The following is a 21,342-nucleotide window of genomic DNA, read 5'->3' on the forward strand; positions in this document are numbered from 1 at the left end:
CACATTTATTGTCATTCAACAATATGCAGTCTGTGGGACTTGGTTGCATGGTATACCCCATACTACAGCCATTAGCAGGGATGCAAAGAATGTGGTAGGGTTTTCAATGATTCAGCGTGATATGCATTTCTCATCTCTTCAAACAAATAACAAAAAAACATACTTTTTAAATGTATTTTTTAAGTGCATTTAACTGCATATTATTAAAGGAATATTGACTGACCACCATTTGACCACTAAGATTTTATTAATGAAAAACTAAACAACAACAAAAAAAAATCACCAGCTTTGACATGATTCAAAATAATAGAAGTTATACAGCAATAGCAGTTTGCAATAACAGTTTGCTTCCTCACACATACATAGAGAGAATAACGCTCAATAGAGTCAGAAAGAGAAGGAAAAAATAACATTCAATAATGTGGGAATCACTATTAATGCTTACACACAGTTATGCTTTAGCTCACCATGTGTAGCTAAACCTGAAGTCGTGTGGACTGTTCTTCTCAGAGTCAGAACAGCACTGACCAGAGACTGACCTCAAATCTTATGTTGGTGGGAAATGTTTATGTGTGGGAAGATACTGATCGATTGTTTTACAGCAGGGTGGAGGGTACAAAACGGCGATAGATAATCTGGAGATACGTTTAACACAAATTTATTTGGACTTGTAGCAATATTTTTTCCCTTATTTACACTACATGTATCTAGGTAAATACAAAACTCAAGATGAATGATGTTTGAACAAAAACAACATAAAACAGTCTATGCTGATGGAGCATATGTTGTGTACAGTAAACCACAGCATCTTGTGCATTTCTGAAGTGAATTCTTAAATTCAATCTGTTATTTCACATAGTGAATCTACTGTATCTCTATAAGGGTGCTTTCAGATTCAGATCAAGAGAGGCCATATCTCAAGTTCTCCATCTACTGTTCTTATTGCTGTAAGCTTTCAGTACTTCCAAAATCAGGACCAGATTTGGGAAATACTTTAAGTTATAAAAAATGCCTTTATTCTGTACATGTATTGCCAATCAAATATGTTGAAGTCTGACATGCTAATACTGTCAGCTTTCACAGGCCTGTTTAGTTAATCTAATGTCTAGTCAGGAGTCATTTTACCTCATCGGACCTCATCATACCGTTTCCCAATATTTGCCACAGGTGTAGAGATTAGCTTTTTACTGGATAGCATCGTCAATCAATGAATACCCTGTTTTCCAGTGGCCCAGTCAGGCAGCCATGGTTCCAAGCTAACATACAGTAAATACCTCTGTGTTTACAGAAATTGCCAAGAAAATTGAAAAATACAAAGGACATGAGATTGCCACACACTGTCATTTTAGCAGATTCAGCTTCAGGACGATACTGTACCTGTTGCTTGTTGTTGGGATAAAGAGACATAGACAATTACTATTTTAGGGCAAGAGAAAGGGGTATGCATCTACTCCAGAAATTAATCATTTTAGTGAGGGAATTATTGGATATGTTGCCATTACAACAGAGGTCATTTGACTCTTACCACAATGAGAGAATAAAACAGACTTTAATGACACCCACTTAGACTATGGTAGAAATATGACAGTTTTCAGGAGAAAAACATGTGAATAAATCAGTCATTTAATCAGGACAGAATATGACTTTATAACATCCATGGAGAGGTAAGTCATGAACATGGCTGAGATAGAGCGGGAGGTATTCTGGGCTTGGGCCATGGCTACAGTTTGGTTATATTAATTAATCTTGTATCTTGTATCCGTACAATATGCTATATCTAATGCACTATCATTATCCTATTGTTTGATTGACATTAAGATAATCATGTCTCCAAGGCAAGCATAAATTTGATGGTTCCGTCTAGCATGCAAATTTAAATTCTGTAAGTTTACAATTGACCACACACCTGCCTGCTGACCATGAAATTATGCAACTTTTTTTTTCTCGACTTCTGCAGTGGACATAATGTCCTGTATTACAAGAAACCTGTTATGTTTATGTTCTTATTTATCAAACAGAACAGTCAGGAACTAAATCCAACCAATACATGTACAAGTACTGTCATGCCACAGAAGTCGCTAACTTTGAAGATACATCCAGTTTCTATTCGCACAGTATAACTTCTATATTTTCTCTGGAAAGTATGATATAAAACAGTGTCCTCAGATAGAACAATTTTAACAAGTCTTATCTTTACTTGGTCAATTAACAAACTAACTACAATTACATGCGCCAGGCCTTAAAATCCGCTCGGTGATGTCATTCGGATAATCCGACAATTAACTACGTTTAGGACCCTGCGGAATCTCTTCCGGTCTGCCGGCCTCTGCAGTGAGAGCGGAGCAACTGGAGCAGGCCTCGCCGGTTGGGGAGGTGGAGGACAGGGAAAGAAGCAGAAGGAAGATCCGGGAGCTAGCGAAAACGAAAAGGGTCGGGCCTGGGACTGGCAAAACGGGTAATTAACACTGTGATCCACTAATTAAAACACCTCGACCCGTGGTATAAACCCTTTCTGATGATGTAACCTTACATGCTCCAAAGTAAAAAACCCAAATAGGGACGTATTTAATGGTGGAAAAACTGGCAGCATTTTTGTGCTTTTGCAGATGTGTGGTTTAAACATAGCGATCGGCACTTGAACTTGGGGACAGTTTTTTTTTGTAGCTAGAGAAAAAGAACCAGGACTTAAGCGGGTACTTTAGCGCGGTCACCTTTGCAAATTAAAATATATATGTAGGCTGCATATATAGCTAGCTACATATATATTTTTTGGTAATGATGTGTGCCACATTCGTCCAAAAGGGGTGGTTATGTACTGCTGGTCTAAGCTAATGATAAGGAAAACGAGAGGGTTCGCATTTTTCCTCAATTGCAGATGTGTCCTGAAAAGACAAGCACTAGAACTTGTCTCGGTACGGTTTCAAGAACGGTAAAGGCTGATGCCGGTCAGTGTGTATTTGATTTACCTGACATAATCTAATGATGCAATTGTCAAATTAGCTACCTAACTGTGTGGAAGCAGGTTTTTAACCGAAATTGGTACCATGACATTTTGTTCATAAATCTGAAAATGGTACCGTATAAAATAAACTGCATAATTACATGAATCCTCCAGAAGTGAGCTATGTCTCATTGTCCAGCGTGTATAATTGACCCTGTAACGAATATTTTGCGTTTAAAACGCATTCCTTCTGTTTCACCCGACCAAACGCTCTTGCATGGATCTATCTAACGTTTATTTTAAGCATAGATTAAAAAGACGTAGACTGTAACCTATCTGATATGCACGCATTCACAGAAATCTCCCAAAGTAACATGATGTCCCGATACAGGTACATTTAACCAGCAGCTGTTTCCATTGCATAATTTAGGCTTCTCGTTGTCACACTAAAATGAGACATATATAGATGTATATTCTAACCTACATCACATGACTTCTTGTGCTTGTCCTGGTAAACGTCATCTCTGCTCACTTTTTGGCGGAGGTGTGGTTGATGCGCTCATAGTCTTGAAATACTCAATGAAAACGTTTTCTGTGGGTGACTGTACCGTCTTGTGTATCCTTGATGTTTGTGACATTTTACAGAATTAAGTGGGTACATGCCTACCTGTGCCATTTTATTTCTGCATGCCAGTTTATTGAATAGATTATATGTTCCTGAGATCAATCAAAATGGAGATCTCCTCTAACATTTTGAACACCACAGGTTGCAGTACGTTTTAGTGTTGTGCCTGTAGGTCACTTCCTAGTATGTTGATTTGGGCAACAAGAATGGAAAACTAACAAAAACCATCATCAATTGGACTTTTAAAATAACATTGTTAGTTAGGCACATTTGTGTTTGTTACAATCTAAACTCTGACACCTTTGAGACAGAATAAAGTTCATTTCAATGTGTCTGTATGGTCACTCAGGTATAGGCCTTTGTCATTCTCACCTGCTCAGTTGTCTGCTTTGGACTACCCACTGCAGTGTACACTATGATAACATATACAGATACAGTAAGACATTTCCTGCAGTGTATCATGTTTGAAGTCTACATAATCAAAACGGTATACGCTCATGATACATTGTACCTTGGAGGTTTTTCCTTTTGCAAGTGACCTGTCTTCAGGATGAAAATGTGGTTCATCGTAGATACCTGTAAAGGTGTAAAAACATTCCAGTAATGTGTAATGCCAGCTATTGTAATTACAGTTACTTTGTTTTGGGATCCGTGACTTAATGTGAGACCATGCCAATTTTAATTAATTATATGCAATTTAAAAGCACTGTTTTTGAACCCTTTAAATAGGTTTAACAGTGGCTGATTCTGTTGCCTTTCTGCCAACACAATGATCCTGTAATTGACACATTGATATTAGGCAAATTGCTTTAATATTGTTATGAAATGCTGTGTTACCTTGTAATGCTGCAGGCCAGGCATATGTAAATGTAATCTGGATAAGAGTAGAAAGTGTTACTCACAAATGCCAATCCTCTGCCTGAAATGTATGGCACGTGCCAGTTTTAGATACTTGAATCACCATCCACACTGTCACTGAAATCATTCGGGGAAAAAAACGCTTAATTATGAGTTCTCACGTTATTGGCAAAAAAACGCTCAAAATCATATCAGCATATATAACGGAACGAGTACTATTATTGTTACGTTTCAGTTCTGTCTTTGTTGGACTTAATGTACATCTCCTACATGTGTATGAGTATTCAATGGTGAGTTATGGAACAGGCCCGGTGGTGTCTTTGCCGCCACTTAATTTAACATCTTACACTTTCCTTGACGGCTCCTGAACAATCCACGCGATATTTTATGAGTTTTGAAACATTTTGCAATGCTGTGTAAGATAACTTAATGGTGTGTAGGTCTACACATTAAGTTTCCTTGGAGATTTAAAACGGAGTGTATTTTCCCTTGCAATATGCGGACTTCTGAAATTGGGCAAACCGCGAGACCATGAATGGTCTATTTTCTCTCGAAAAGACATTTTGGCCTGTTACATCAAATACAAAAATGATCCCTTCCAGACAAAGTTGTTATGGGTACATGTTGCATGTCATGGAGATGTCATGCGTCCACCCGCTAAGATACACGCTATTAGACGCCCACACTGAGCAGCCTGAAGTTTAGGCTCGTCATCTCATCATCTAGGCTATCATAATGTTACCTGATAGTGAAATTCCGTAAGAAAGCGGAACTTCACTTTTTGACTTGGCAAACTCAGTAATTTAACGTGTCTATTTGTGGTGAATACAACAGTGACGCCTTGACCGTTGCCTTGTTTGGGAGATGTTACATTTTATGCGTGAAGTTTTCAACTGAGCTTGTTAAATTGTATCAACGTCAGGTCGTCACTTAAAAAGAACAGAAATTTGATATATCGAACTTATGTGAGCAGGGACACAATACTCTTATCATATGAATACGAACGAAAGAAAGTAATTTCTTGCAGATGTCGGGAAAAAAGAATCCCATTGGAATCAGACCGCAAATTGTGCAATCCTAGGCCGTGTAAAACTGGAAAATAGAATTTGGCAGCGATTCAACAACCGCCATGTTAAAGCCGAACACAAGAAGAGCGCGCTTTAATAGCTGGGGGTTATAATAGCTGTAGCGCTGTTACATGTATCTACGAAGATTTTCATTAGAAAGAAAAATAGTTTTTACTAGCTGTTTAGGGTGTTAAATTAAGTGTCAATTACAGACGCTGAATTGGTAAAGGATGTTATCAGCATACCACATTTTCATCCTAAATTCAGTCACTGAGATTGCAAACGTTTTGCCTCCCCGAATAATGCGTCTTGATTTGAAATTTACAATGGGTTTTAGTTTGAGCCAGTTAATCTGCCACTATTTAAACTAATTGTCCATCGCAAAGAATGCAGGTGTGTTAATCAATAAATAATTGATTCATTCGTCAGAGCCATATTGCCAAAAACAAGAGTTAACACGAAACATTAGGCCTTCTATTGTCAATTTTACATGATTTTAATCACACGCCCTATTTTATAAAATGTAATTGTGCGTTCTAGTTAAATAATCAACTTTTCTCACACAGCACCTTACATATATTCGTTTTTTATTTGCAGGAAAAGGAAGAACTGAAAGAGAAGACGACACCCAATTCATTTTTACCGTTTTTCTTTTTCTTTGATTATTATTTTTTTTATTTCATTTTAATTTGCTTTTAAATATATAAATATAGACTACGTTATTTCGGTGATGCCGTCCAACGCTGCCGCCACCACCACCACATTTAAAACTTCAGACTTCGAGTATGACGCAGCTGCAAATAAAATGGTAAGAAACAGCGCTGCCGGCGAGAAAAACGGCCGTCCGCAGCAATTTGCTCAATGTATTTTTGTGTGTGTGTGTGACTGTATTTTTCAGTCAGTAATGAACAGAAGCATATACCGTTGTGTTGCATTTTGCCCTGTGTGTGTAAATGGTGCGGTGGTGCAGAGAGACACTGCGGGGAAGCTGTCTGGAAACAGCCAGACGATGATCCGCTCTAGGCTGACGCAGTGAGAGGAAGAACGCGCAACGACAAAACACGACTGCTAATCCCCCGGTTTTCGTCATTGTTCCCCCTACGTTTTACTATAAGGATAGATGTATTGTAAATTGTGTCAATTTCATGTTTTATTTTAACATCAGGGTGGGGCAAAAAAAACCTTCCGTGGTCATAACGGATAGGTGGTGAACGGATTTAAAAATGTATGAGTCGAAAAAATGATTAAATGTTTTTTTTTCTTTACAACTCGCGGAAGGACCGAGTGAATTTCCACCAAAGGAAATGAAATGCGTCAATCCAAGGTTATTCGACGCACCTACATTTTCTGCTGTTTCTGGAGTCTTCTCTACACAACACTCGTACAAATCGTGTGATTATCGTCATTGTCACTTAGACTAAATGATACAAAATACAGTTTACAAAGATGTGCCTCCTCGAAGCATAACAGACATATCTTTCGCAAATAAATGTAATACATTAGAACAAAACTTAAAAATGTCATAACTGCCCCGCTCACCAGCAGGGGCAATACTATGTATGGTAGTCTTTAATGGTTAAACCAAATCGGCAATTTATATGATATATAATGCGTGTGTTCTTCAGCCAAATACACGAAAAAGAAGGACATTACTATTTCTATTAAGCAATTATTGTCAGCCACAACAAGTAAGCGTTACTATAGTGTTGGTCTTGCCTTATTCTGAAAGAGCACACTTCATGTATATTAGTAAGATTCTTTCCTGTTGTGTTTGTATTCAATATCTAGACTTTGTAGTATTGATTCCAAACCCTTAACCTACAGTGATATTTGTGAACCTTCTATCATAAACTAAGCAGTTCTTTGTTTTATGTTCTGATGCATAAGGCACCAAATATGAATTATTATTGATTTTTACCCCTTTGTACCTAATTTAGCCCTCATTACGACAGCATGTAACATTGTAGGGCTTTTGTTTGAATAAGGTTCAAGGTTAGTTTTAAGCTTGGGGGGGGGGGGGGGGGGCTGTAATATGTTAAGGCAGAGGCTGCCTGGAGGGTTTATCTCAATTTCCCCTTTGTAAAGTTTGCACCTTCATTTTTATGATTGGATGTGATTATTAACCTTTATCCCAAGAACCTCCGTATAACCCATCTGAAGTAGCTCTTGTTGAAAACGTGTGTTAAGGTAAGGGGGTGGGTGTCGGGGTGTTCCTCTGATTACATTTTCAGTCTGAGAGTCGACCTTTTGAAGATGAATACACACACCTGTCCAGGGTTTAGCAAGATATGGGATGAATATTTGAAGTCATAACAAACTATATGATAAATATTCTGTGCAAAACCATAGAAAATAGTGTAACAGGAATTAATGAATTTTTTCTCACCTAGCAGCCTGTGAGGTTGAGTGGTGGATAAGCCTAGACCTGTGGTTACAGCCACAGTTTTTTACATTACCCTTGGGCAGGGCATATTTGCTTGGGATGTTCTGCTAAAGGTAAAAAGCAAGGAAGCAAATACAGCAGAAGTATTCATCCAGACATCAGACACTGACAGGTTGTTAAATCCACAACTACATGCTGCCAGTACAATGAATGATTCTGAATAAAAAAATGTTTCTCAAGTGTCCTCAGATCCACAAGATGCATATATCTGAAATAAATTGAATGATGTTAAATTAGTTAAAGGTCAAGTGCTTTGAACATCTTACCAGGATTTGAAGTATGAGCAGAGACCCTTGGAGTGTTCAGGAAGTTTGGCACAGTACTCAATGCACTCTTGACTATGGGAAAAATGGTGAACGTAGGTTGGCCGAATGGTCTGATCTTAATATTAAATGTTCTTATGTTCTTATGATTGAAAGTCTGTTTTAGTCTTTCATTAGGTACCTTTACAGTAGGATATCAAAAATAGTTCTTCTTGAACATGGTAATGCCAAACACACTGTCCAAAAGTTGTAATGGCTAAATGACTCCACTTTCTATTAAAAAAGCAGTCGATATAGTGACCGCCCAGCAACAAGTGATCCTAATAACATTGAATAATGTTAGACCTGAATGATTTAATGGTCTATTCAGTGTCCAGAATGGTATACCAAATGATTCAGCTCCCCTTTTCTTTGCAATTTTCATTAATTATCCATTACCTTTTGTTTACATTTCATAGCATGGAATTTAAAAACCTATTTACTTTGCGACAGTATTTATTACTGTTGTCATAACATGTTTTCTTTGGTCTAGATTAATGTAGACAGCTGTTACAGCTTTGAAGACATAAAGTCTCAGGTAAAACATGTTCCATCTGTACCAGGGATGTGATAATTTTGTTTCTTTCACTTAGCAGCATAGAGGGGAAAAGCTGCTGAATATAGTAAAACAGATTTTTAGAGAGTTTTAATCTACATTCGATAAAAAGATCCACAACTCAACATTTTATATAAATACATGGCTTGGTGTTTCAAATGTTTTCGGCATCCTGAATTCATCAGTGAGATGTTATTTTTTCTTGGCAGTGTTTACACACCTAACTCTGAAACGTCACCACAGGTGTACAAATTCATTAGGGAGGAATTGCCAATCAGTGGTATTTTCATTAAGGTTACTAATGAGTTCTACTAATGAATCCAGAAAGAATACAGTTGTCTGAAAGGCCTCAACGCTGCCTTGGGTTGTAGTTGGCAAAATACTGGGGATTGCACAGTGTCCTTTTCTTTTCTCCCCTCTCCAAAATCATTTTTTAAAACCCAAACAGCCCAAGTGAAGAAGAATATAAATGACAAACCCCAACAGCCTGAGTTTTGCGTGATTGAACTTGGAACAATACATGTCAGAAGTACACTTGGTGTAATCTGTAGTGCGGAGGCTTTGAGTCTCTCCCATGTTGGGTTTAAGGCGAGTCTCTGTGGCGCAGTTCCCTGCTGATTTTTTGAATAATTAAAGCAACATTATACACTGTGCCTGGTCCTAACTGTGATATGTCTGGCCAAGCATATCATTCTGTCACCGCTGCCATGGCGTATGCAAGGCTACATGTTAAATTGACCGTATTCCGATTACAGCGGGGAGAAAAATGGTTGGTGGGCAGAGAACCTGGTCGGACATGACTCCTCGCCTTGTCAAAGCAACATTATCATTGACAAGAGTATTCACAGGCGTACTTATTCATCGGTCTGAAATGAGTCAGGCCTTTATGCCAGCTCATAAAAAAGCTCAGAGCCTGCACTCTGAGCACCACGACTTTCAGGGGTGTCACTCGGTGTTTGGAATCCGTCTGAAACAGATGTGTGTTTCACAGATACCACAAACCTTACTTGGTTTTAGTCAATCAATTGTTGTCGATGAGTTTATTGTATGTCTGAGGGTTCGATTAGATTAAATATGTGACCACCTGTTAATCAGAATAATGTATTTAATGCAGGAAGAAGATTTAGATTAGGATAAATCTTCCATCTCTCTGAAACAGACAGAACTGGCTTGTCTATACTACCTGGTCACATTTTGTGTACCAACATGAGGAAGGTGGAAGAGGACTCTGGAAGGTGGACCTGAATGTCCAGTTTGGAGGTTTTTACTATTAATTAATTCATTTGGCTGATGCGCTTATCCAGAGGCATTCACAAGGCTGTCAACGCCAAACACATTAAATGCATATGTACAGCCAGAGCTACAGTTAGCAGTCATATGATGGAGCTACAGCCAGATTTACAGTATATAGTCATCAAGCTGAAAATCAGGTTGGGGTGATCAGATTCTGAGTTTTGAGGTGCTGGACAGGTCCAGGTTCAGGGAACCAAGGTGAAATCTGAACAGGCGTGCTTTTTTCAGTCAGGCTTAGAAAATGTTCGGCAGTCTTTCAGTTCTGAAAACTGCTGGAGAGATTTGCAGGGGTGTTGGATCTAATGGTAGATTTAAGTACATGTTGGAGGGAGTGGGGAGGTGAGCATTTCAATATTATTCTTTAAGATAATTTTAGACCTTTCAGACTAATTTGACTCCAGTCTCCCCACCCCCCCCAAAAAAAAGGGGGGTTATAAAATTAACCAGCTAGACCGCCATTTTAGTTACGTCTCTCTCATTCAGAACCGGGAGATGTCGTGTAATTTAATGTGATGATAATCACCTATGCCATCAGTAATGATACAGCAGCGTTGGCCCAAAGCCACAACGGCGAGCACGACGAACTGTTATCATTATTGTCATTATAACACAAAATGAGCAATATTCTGGAAATCACTAGTGATCAGGGACCGTGTGGACATAAAGCAATGGTGAGTATACACTGAAGGCGTCAGCAGGGTAATTTGTTTTCAGTTCACGATGTAAAGCCAGATCGACTGGAGAACATGCGGTAAAATGGCAGCACAGCGGCGAACATGAAGAGTGTGTGTGTGTGTGTGTGTGTGTGTGTGTGTTGGGGGGGGGGAGGGGGGGGGGGTTCTTCTTCATTTGATTCCAGCCCACCCCTCAGATAGGTTATACTGTCTGAGTATGTGCAATAGACGCCCACTTCCGAGTTATATTAAAAGGCATCAAAAGAGATTTTCAGAAGTTATTCTGCAAAGGTCTGTATTAGCCTGTGATAAGAATGCATTGAAAATTAGCCGGCTGAATCATCGTGTGGGTTTAACACACCTGTGTTACCATCTGCTCCCACAAAGATTAGACATTATTGCCCTCAGATAGCCTTGATACAAGCAGTGGAAAGGTGAAAGAAACGGCACTGTTCTTTCCCGTGCCGCGTTCTGTCCTTGCAAGCTCCCATTCCTGTAAGCGTTCAGGCCGTTAAAAGAACAAACATATTTTTCTTGTTTTAGTTTGTGGGCAGCAATTTGTTGAATGTTATTTTTGGCTTACCTATTTAGAGTGTTTGAATGAACAAATGTTCTGAATCAAACACGCAGCTCTTTTCTTTTCAGTATGCAACCAGAATAATCAGTTTCAGTCAAAGTGACCTTTTTTACCATTCAGCTCTGCATGATAAAAGTCTCTATAGAAGGAGCCAACAGTTGACCTCAGAGAACTGTGTCAAAGCTCAAGGGGACCAGAAGGATTTAAAATATAATTTACATCAGAATTAAATGATGCCAAAATGTGACAAAATATGATAGACAAAATATACAGTCATAATAATTTAGAATAACATCATTTGTGGTTTTGAGGAAAATTGTAGTACAAGGTAAGTCTGCTTGGGCTACTACACCTGTTGTAACATTTTACTTAAAATAGGATTTGATAAGGTTTACAGGATCATCTAATGTCATATACTTATAAGTACTTTGATGTTTCAGTCAAGATTATTTTGGATTACTGTGGACATTCTACCTCTTACATTCTGAGCTGAAGTCGCACTCCAATACAAAGATTTATTTTTTCATGCTACACATAAGTTCGCATGAAGTTTGAAACCTTGGTGCTGGCATACAGGACAGTAAATGGCACAGCCCCCTCATACCTACAATCAATCTTCAAACTGTATGTATCAGCTAGATCACTAGGCTCTGCAACCCTGGGGAAACTGACTTTCCCTTCCTGACGGAGTTGCTTCTGTCAGACATGAACCCTGTCTGTGCTGGTCCCTCAGTGGTGGAATGAACTTCCCAGAGGGCTCAGGACAGCAGAATCATTGACCGTCTTCTGAAGCAGACTGAAGACCCACCTCTTCAGACTGCATTTTGGCTCCACCATAATCTCCACCCCCTTATACCTGCGACCTGTGTTACTTGCTGCTTATTTTATGTGTAGTAGCAGAATGTGTTATGGATATTTTGATCTAGTGACTGTGTGATGCATGGTAGTGTATGTACTTGCCTTCCCTTTGGTTCTAGGCTGTGTAGTTTCAGGTTAGCACAAGTTAAATTGTCGTAGTGCTTGAATGGTGTTAAAGCTCACTGGAGTGTTATCCTCGTCTGACTCTGTTCCTCATGTAACTTGAATGGTTACACTTCTGTTCTCTTGTGCTGGAAGTTCTGGATAAGCTCTGGGTAAGAGTGCCTGCTAAGTGAACGTAATGTAATGTAGCGAAGTAATAAGTGTAATCATTTGACTGTTTTCCTGCCTTTCCCACCAACAGTAAGTGTATAAAAGATGCTTCACATTTTTAGCCTTTCAACAGCAGTAGAATTTAAACCCAGTGTAATTGGAGATGGGTGGGTGGGGTGTTTAATGTTGGGCAAATCCTGCCCCTGAAGATGCAAGGTCTGCCCCACAATTAGTTGGAATTTCCAAAAGATCTTGTGACCCGTCTGCAATGGATTCCATTACTTTGTGGAGAGGAGGAACACCCTCTGAAACGCCTCACAGACTTGTCACGTTAAATCAGCTCGTCAGCGTCATGTTAAGGTGTTGCTATGGCGTAACAAAGCAAAAAAAAAAAAAAAATCACTTGACTTTGACTTTAAGAATATATCTACTCGTGGGAAGGTGAAGGTTCATGAAGCCCGTTATGTGTGCTGTGAGTCATAGACTCTTGTGAACCAATCATAATACGCTACTCACCATACAGTAGCAAAACACTACGTTTGGTGCCAAGAAACGGGTCATTGATATCGTGTGATAGCTCCAGCCATTTCTGAGTCCGTGAAGCCTCCCTCTCTTGTTACTAATGTTTGTCTTTATGTTGAGTTCATTAATCACACACAGCGATCTCCTCGTACCACAGCAGAGTGGCAAAATACATGGACACCAGTTGTAATTTTCAGTGGTTAAACAGTGGTCGGTGGTTGGATGCATAAGGGCATTTCTTAGTTATTACTGTTTTACCTCAATGTGTACTGCTGTTTTTCATCAAGTTATTTACTCGTTGATGGAGACCTCACATCACTTGTTGACAGTTTCATAATTTAGTGGTTTAGGATATGAAAATAATCAGTATGATTTGCCCTGTATATGAATGAATGTTCATCAAATTATTTGCTTCTGGTAACCTTATGAAAGAGCAATAGATGTCCAGATATTTGATAACAAATATCATGATATACAGTATAGTATTTTGTTTATATCAAAATGTGTGTCATATTTCAGGCATTAGTCACTGCTTGTTTCAGGTACCATATGTTTTTTTTTTTTTATGTTTATAGTCTGGCAGGATAAAATTTGTGTATATGCTGTGTAGAGGATATTCTGCAGTACATGGGTTGAAGTACTTACTGTGTATATCTGTGAGATCAAGTGTATAACACATTTTGATACATACAGAGATACTGAATACTCCTCACGCTGCTCACAGATACAACTTGCGTTTTAGGAATGTTATTTGAACAAATGGCCGATATCAGTCTGAAGCAAGTAACCTGTCAGGATTTTAACCGGGGGCCCCACAGCTTGCCTCATGTCAATCTAGCCATGTTATTATTGCTGTATGTTTGGTAGGTTCTGGCATCTGTCAGGGTTTTTCAGTGTAACAACACTATTACTGACAACGTTCCTAGTATGGGCTGCCATGCCTACATTTATTTTCAGTTGTATTATTTAGTCAAAAATATAATTATATTCAAGTATCAATAACTTGAAAAGTAGATATGATATATTCAGTTTCAGCGTTAGCATAAAAACACAGTTATAGCCTTTGATGTTTGAAGATGTCAGCACAGTGACACAAGTATGGAAATTACCAACACAAACTTGATGTGAAACACAAACTTGCTCATGAAAGACATTGTGTATATTTTTGGAGTGATGTGAAAGCATGTCGCTTGTATCGACTCCAGTGTAAATGAACTGCTGAGCTCGGTGTTGTTACACATTTTTTCCGCATAATATAATCTACAACAGTGTGAAATAAGCAATATCATGCTGAGCATTCCCATGCCTACAGAGTGATCAATACTCATATGTATGTTTAAATTTGAATTAATATGACTGGGTTTCAGAGTTGATTTAATGCATTGTCATTCATTAGCTTTTCATTAACATTTACTTTGTATGTTTTTTTTTACCTTTTCGTATGTTTTCTGACATCTTATCTACAGTGTGTAGTCAGATGTGTTGTGCTGCAGATGTTGGGGGTTGGATGGTAGGTTGAAGTGTCTTGCACGCACAAGAGGACAATGACAGTTTCCCACCTATGATTCTGAACCAGAAGCCTCAGGGCCAGACCTCTGTGATTTGAGATCATTGTTCTGAGCGCTTCATTGTCATATGTGTTATATATTTTTTAGTGTAGGCTATAAGCCCATTCATTTCCAGGAAAAAACCGCCAACAGATGTCCAAGTGGTGTTGGAATGATGTGCAGGTGTCTTTTTACTTTTTCTTATTTCCCTTTTTCATCCAACTTTAGTAATTGACAATTATGCATCTCCACCACCACAATAACAACAGCTGAACCCACACTGGAGTGTGGGGTGAGGTGTGTGCAGTCCTCCAGTACAGCGTTTCTCAAACCTCTCCTGGAGTACCCCCTGCCCTGCATGTTTTAGATCTCTCCCTGCTCCAACACAGCTGATTCAAATGATCCACTCGTTATGAACTCCTGAAGCTGCTTAATAACAAACTGATCATTTGAATCAGCTGTGTTGGAGCAGGGAGAGATCTAAAACATGCAGGGCAGGGGGTACTCCAGGAGAGGTTTGAAAAACGCTGCTCCAGTACACACTTGCACGTACATGGCTGTTTCTCACACTACAAGTCCCATAGTGCACCAGGAGGCAAACATTGTTGGAGGATAGTGCATGCCATCTGAGGAACTCTAGGTGCCCGTATGAGTCCCAGAATGTTGACAGTAGAGCGATGGGGGCAACCTGGCCAACCTATGTACCCCCATCCCCAGCGGAGTGAAGCTGGTTTTCTTCTGATGTGGGCTCCTGGTCAATATCGGTAAGTGATGTAGCCGGTTTCCACCCAGGGCAGTAGGGATCAGTCTGTCCTTGAAACCCGTTTGCACCACCCGGGAGCCCCAGCTGCAGGTTTCTTGACCTTTTCTGTCTATTTAAAAAAAGGAGCAGGTAAAGTACGACATCATAGTGACAGGGTGCCGTGTGAATGAGTCATCAGCTCCGCTCCCATTAACCGGTGGTGCCATGAATCTCACCGTAGCTGCGGCGGCTGGATGGCACTCTGTCCGTGGCCCTGGTCGGAGGTGTGTGACAGCACTTAACCCTGGAAAGGTTAGCAAGCGTCACAGAGGAAGACAGCGAGGGAGAGGGAGAGATAGTGCCGGAACCATGTCTGCTTCACCGGGGAACTTCCTCCTCCTCTACCGCCGATCGCAGTCTGGTTGCTTGGCAACAGTAGTTGCCTGAAATAACCTGCCGCAGACAGAAATAGAGCAAAGATATCGAAGGCAACAACAAACTGTGTGTCTCGTGCCCCATTTTTCAACCTGCCCCTCTTCGCTGGTTGTCTTTGTTCTTCGCCTTCAAAGGCAGAATTAAACTGAGCTCGGATTTCATAATTTTGTAAATGTTTTCAACATTCCCCCCCCCCCACAAAATGACATCGGGCTTGTGTGCCGTGCCGAGTGCAGGTATTTACTCTGAGCTTATTATATTGGCTGGCTTTTGTGCCCGGGTTTTCTGTCAGGCTCCTATTTTAAGTTAATGTGTAACGGTCAATAAAATCCACTGAAGCGACCCTCGGAGCCAAAGTAAACACACTAATGGTACAGATAGGTGTGCCATACGGATAAACGAAGGCAGAGCCCATCATGGAAAATGTTTCAGACGAAAAACACATACATGCATTAAGAAAATACATTTAATGACTGAGCTTCCAGTTCCAGTAGGCTTAAATTTCTTTTACAGTGCTCTCACACACAGTAGGCCTCGAAATGAAACCTCTTTCACATATTGGTTTTTTCATATGGAGTTAATATCTGCTTTAGGTTTAGAGGTCCCCTCTCGGTGCATTATGTGTGAAAACACCAGTGAGAACAGGAGGCACCGGCATCTGATAAACGTTTTATGTACAGACCGCACGCATATTTAATATGTTGTTGATGATAGTATAGGGTTGTGTTATCCAGTCTGATGAATACTGTGATTAGTTTCCAATTTTCCTCACTGAAGAGCCATCTGGTCTCCCCCCTCTTCTGTGTGGTCACCACAGACATTTAGGAGTACAACAGGGACACCGTGGGAATTCCCCTCGAGACCAAAATGTACACACCATCATCTCCATTTAATCAAGAGCTGGTATTGAATTCTCCATGCTTATTGTAGGTGGATTATTGTGGTGCTAGTGGAGGCTTCAAAAGAATGAGATCTAAGAATTATTATATTTTAAATGTAGCTGTAGACCTGAGGTTGGCTTCAGTTTGAATACATTTCATCTGCAACTTAAAAGAAGTTCAGCTTTCACTCAAAAAAACAAAATATTTACGTTTCATTGGATTGCCTTTTCAGGTGATGAGTAAGTTTTTGGTCAAATTGCAGATGTCGCCTTCAGCTTCAAAGGCTGAAAGCTGAAATGGACTTTGTGGTGAAAGGATGTTAGATAACAGATTGCGCTGAGGGATAATGTTTAATAAGGAACTCTATTTTTACTGTTATGTTCCTGTTTTAAATACATTTTTTCAACCCAATGCTTATTTGCTTTAATTATGGCTAATTCTGTGCTTATTACTATGGTATTTGATATTTATTCCTTTAAAATATTTTGGCCTTGTAAGTTGCTCTTGGTGAGAGTGTCTGCCAAATAAAAATAAATAAATAAATAAAAAACTACTACTACTACGACTTATAATAATAATAATAATGTCTGCGTTTATATACTTGACTGTGTGAGGTCTCTCTCACTTGCGGTCACGTCAGTGTCTTTGACAGTGACACCGCTGTGTGCCGGGAGGCATACCCCGAGTCACAAATAATTTAATGATTTGCTACATATCAGTGATATTTAATCGCATCCAGCTTCACATCTCTTTGAGCGTCGTGGTGCAGATCAAGCGCAGCCCATGGTTCCGCAGTAAATAAGCAGCAGGACACTGTGTACATTTGGCTTCAGACAGTAACCATCCGCTCTCTGTTTGAGATGGTTGAAGCACAGTTAAAAAAGAATCAATCCCTGAATCTTTTGCTTATTTACTTTTTTTTATGGAGACCAAAAAAAAAAAACCCACTCTGCATTTCTTCAGGCTTCCCTGGACTTGACGGATGAGTAGAAACAAAAGGCTGCGAGTCATTGTCTAAATTACCTCGACACGTTCCTTCCCAGAGCCGTGCCAGAGCTGTTAGTCAGCAGCCCCGCATCCCGCTCCAAGGAGGATCGTTGCTAAGCAGTATTTCCACCTTAGCAACCGCCCTCGTACCTTAGCGACTTGTTTATAGCCCCGGCGAAAAGCTCTCCACTGACACAGACCCCAGCCTGCAGGCCGGCCAGCACCACCAGCAGCAGCCGGAAGAGGAGAGAAAGAAAAAAAATAAAAAGCATACACAGCTCTGACAGGGGAAGGGTGGTGGAAACGGCAGCAGACCTATCAGGGGGGAGGGAGACGATGGGATTCCGCTGAGCCAAACAGTGAGAGGATGAGCAGAGGAGGTGTGATGTCACACAGGAGGATCTCTGGAGCTCCGGCACCTGCAAATTTGCATGTCTGTCTGGGTTATTTATTTATCGAGAGGGGAAAATAAATGCTCCCGTCCGACGCCTCTGCATAATTCATACGCTGTTGCCATGGTGCACGGGAACGTATGTTTTAAGTGTTTTCAGCCGATAGTGTGGTGTAGTGCCTAGGGAACTTGGCTTGCTACCAGAAGGTTATGGGCTCAAATCCTGGGAGGGATATTGCTGTTGTACCCTTAAGCGAAGTATTTAACCTGTGTTATGTCAGTAAATATTTCCTTCTGTTTAAATGGACGTGTTAAAGTAGTAAGCTTTATAAGACACCCTGGATAATCGTGTCTGCCAAGCCAATAAATTATGAATTAGTGGCCACTACTTGCATTGTGTCTAGGGTGGAGGGAATGACACCACAGAGAGGTCAAATGCTGAGCAGCGCATGATTCAGAGTGAAGTGTCATTTTTGAGCTTGGCTGTTCTCTCACTCAGCTCTTCTCTGCCTGTGTGCTGGGTTACTGTTACCTGAGGAGATTATTTATCATTGACTGTAGAGTGTTTCAGCTCACCCTGCATCATTCACTTTTACAAAAATATTATATATACAGTTTGCAATCACTAATGTTCATTCACTGTGACTGAAAGTGCACATCCAGAAAATGCACATCCAGATCAAATTCCAGCTCGTGAGTGGTACTGTATAAAGACCCATATTCAACCATAGCAACCATAACACCTTTGTCTTTGACCTTGCATGATGGTTTGTGGTGTTAAGGTTGTTAGGTTTGGTTTACAGGTTTCTGAATACCATAGTCTCTGACATTAATGAAAAAAATGGCAAAAATGTCACACCTATTTGAGTTTTCGTTACATAAAGTCAAAGCTTGACTGGTCACCAACAGCATATGACAGGTTACAGTATTATGTCTCAGTATAGAACTGCGTTCAGTATGGTGGAGGAAAGGTTTGCGTGGTAAGCCTGCAGATGAACTTCCTTGTGAGTAATGGAAAATGCATGCAAAAACGTTTTGACCTGGTCATAACACAGAGGAGGAACAGTGAAACTTCTGAAGACTTTTTTTTTTGGTTGTGCACTGTGCGTGCTTATGCATTTATGTGCATATGGAAGCATATGGTAGTAAAGATATTAGATGTAAAGGTTTTTTCCTTCATTTTTGTTTGCTTCAATATAGTTTGTTTTGCATATTTTTCACTAGTTTTTAAATATTGTTGTTGCGCTGTTGTTTTCATTGTTCTAATACATGTGATGTTTTGACTTGGGACAACCAATGAACTTGTACAGTATAATGCAATGCATGACTTGTTTTTAAGTGCGTGTTCTCCCCGTGAAATCAAGACATCAGCTCTACAGAAAAGCATTCAGCTGTATGGATAACTGGGGGAAAAAGGAAATCAATGACAGGTTCAAGGTGTTGTACTTCACCTGTCTGTGGAGTGAGCCCTTGTGCTCCGCTTACCTTTATGTGGAATAGCCCTGTGGAGCTTGAAAAGTGTGAGCCCCAGTGTAATGAGCTGACTTTGATTGTGTTTGGCAAGCCCTGGCAGGCCGGTCGGAGCCCCCCAAAGGGAGTCGTTTAACGAGGAAGTTGGTTTACAACTCCGAGAGACTTTTCATCATTTTCAGCACTGCTGTGCCCTTCCTCCCTCTACCTTTGCTACAGTTCTCACTGTCTGGAAGAACACCAAGCATTGAGTCCTATTGTTTTATGGACATTAATAAGCCAGTATTTAAAGTTAATTTACTACGCATGCTTTGGTCCAAAAACAGGCATTTGTGTGCATTTATAATGTATGTATTTAACCCATGTGAGAGTTAAGCCTACTGTACATATACATTTCATGACTTCGTAATCTTGACTTTGCCGACTGGAATGTGATACAAATATTTATTTAATCATTTATTTGGCAGACATTCTTGTGAAGAGTGATTATAAGGCTGTAATAGAAAGATGCATTACATGCTTATCAGAACACAGAACAGTGAGTAGCACAGCATTTGAACATAAAGCTGAAAAACAGTTCTGTTTATAATAAACATAGTAATAGTTTTTGCCTACACATGTTGCACAAGTTATTTTTAAGCAGCATGCCTAATGGTGATCTGTAAAAGCAACATAATGTTACATCAGAGTGCTCATGCGGGGTGAAACAGTGATCCATAGGAGTAACATTATTCCACCATATTGATGTACACTTAGAGCTTAACAGTGATCTTTAAGAGGAGTATTACATTATACTGGTCTTTATTTAGAGTTTGAAGTGATCAGATACTGGAAGCCAGGGGTAGGAAACATTTTGCATTTAATTTTTATTTTGATTACAGGGATTTTTCATACATTAAAATGTCACAAAGCAAGGAATGGATGCAGTGGGTGTGTCTCATTAACTTGCACCATGATGTGTGCTTTTTGAACGCCATGAACCAGGAGCAGGAAATGAAGTCAGTTCTTCTTAAAGTCTAGCTGTTGCCCATGCTGAGTGAAGACAAAGATGTCTGAAGGTGCTGCTCTTACACAATTGTAAGACAGACCTGACAGAGCATTCTCTGCTGTAACACCTCTCACACTACCTGCTGTATGATGTTTGAAATTACAGTGTCAAGCTAACTGTCAGCACCCTTTCTTTGTATTGAAAATGGAAAGCAAAGCAACATAAGAGGACACTGTTGGATCACAATCAGAAGTGAATGTTATCTGATACTATCCCAAAATGGCTTTGGCTATATTCAGTCTCTTCCCATTCTCCATATTACACTTTTCTTCTCCTCCATCATCTTATACTGCAGGGCTTCCATTTGTCAGTTATGTAAGCTATAGATAAGGAATTTCTCCTCTGTAGCTCCTCAGTGGTAGAATGGATTGCCTACCATAATCAGAACTACGGAAGAGGGAGAGTATTCTATTCCTTGAATATTCAATCACGAGATCACTAATCAATTACTTGTATCAATTTTTGAATGCCTGCTAATGAACAAAACTGAGGTTTTTTTGGTTCATTGTCATCAATATTCACAAGGGACAGCCTTACAAACTGTGTGTAAAATAGGATAATGCAATGATATTAATTTTCCTGCCTGAACGTGTGAGTGAATCTTGATCTTCTTGAAGTGAGTCAATATTTACACAGAATGTAGTGGAGTTTCGTACAGTGCTTGGGGCAAGAAATCATGGTTCCAGTATTCAGATAATTTCAGGAGCCATGGAATATTCCAGTATCCGTTCATGTCCTGAAGATGCACTGCGTTAGTCACACAAGATGCAAGAAATCTTTCTGAGCCACTAATTTAAAACAATCTGCCATTAGCAAATACCCTTATGCAAAGCATATCATATATCTAACATG

General features: G+C 39.8%; 1 protein-coding gene across 4 annotated transcripts in view; it reads left to right on the forward strand.

Moving 5' to 3' along the window:
* The first annotated feature begins 2,346 nt into the window (after positions 1-2,346).
* The window catches only part of LOC118791804 (DNA (cytosine-5)-methyltransferase 3A), a 158,733-nt gene continuing 139,737 nt past the window's right edge, over positions 2,347-21,342 (forward strand). For all 4 annotated transcript variants that reach the window (XM_036549255.1, XM_036549256.1, XM_036549258.1 and 1 more), the window contains exons 1-2: positions 2,347-2,455; positions 6,089-6,299. In XM_036549255.1, coding sequence (XP_036405148.1) covers positions 6,222-6,299 — 78 coding nt within the window. In that variant the 5' untranslated portion in view covers positions 2,347-2,455; positions 6,089-6,221. The remainder of the gene's footprint in view (positions 2,456-6,088; positions 6,300-21,342) is intronic.

Source organism: Megalops cyprinoides, chromosome 17, assembly GCF_013368585.1.
Source record: "Megalops cyprinoides isolate fMegCyp1 chromosome 17, fMegCyp1.pri, whole genome shotgun sequence".
Taxonomy (NCBI): Eukaryota; Metazoa; Chordata; class Actinopteri; order Elopiformes; family Megalopidae; genus Megalops; species Megalops cyprinoides.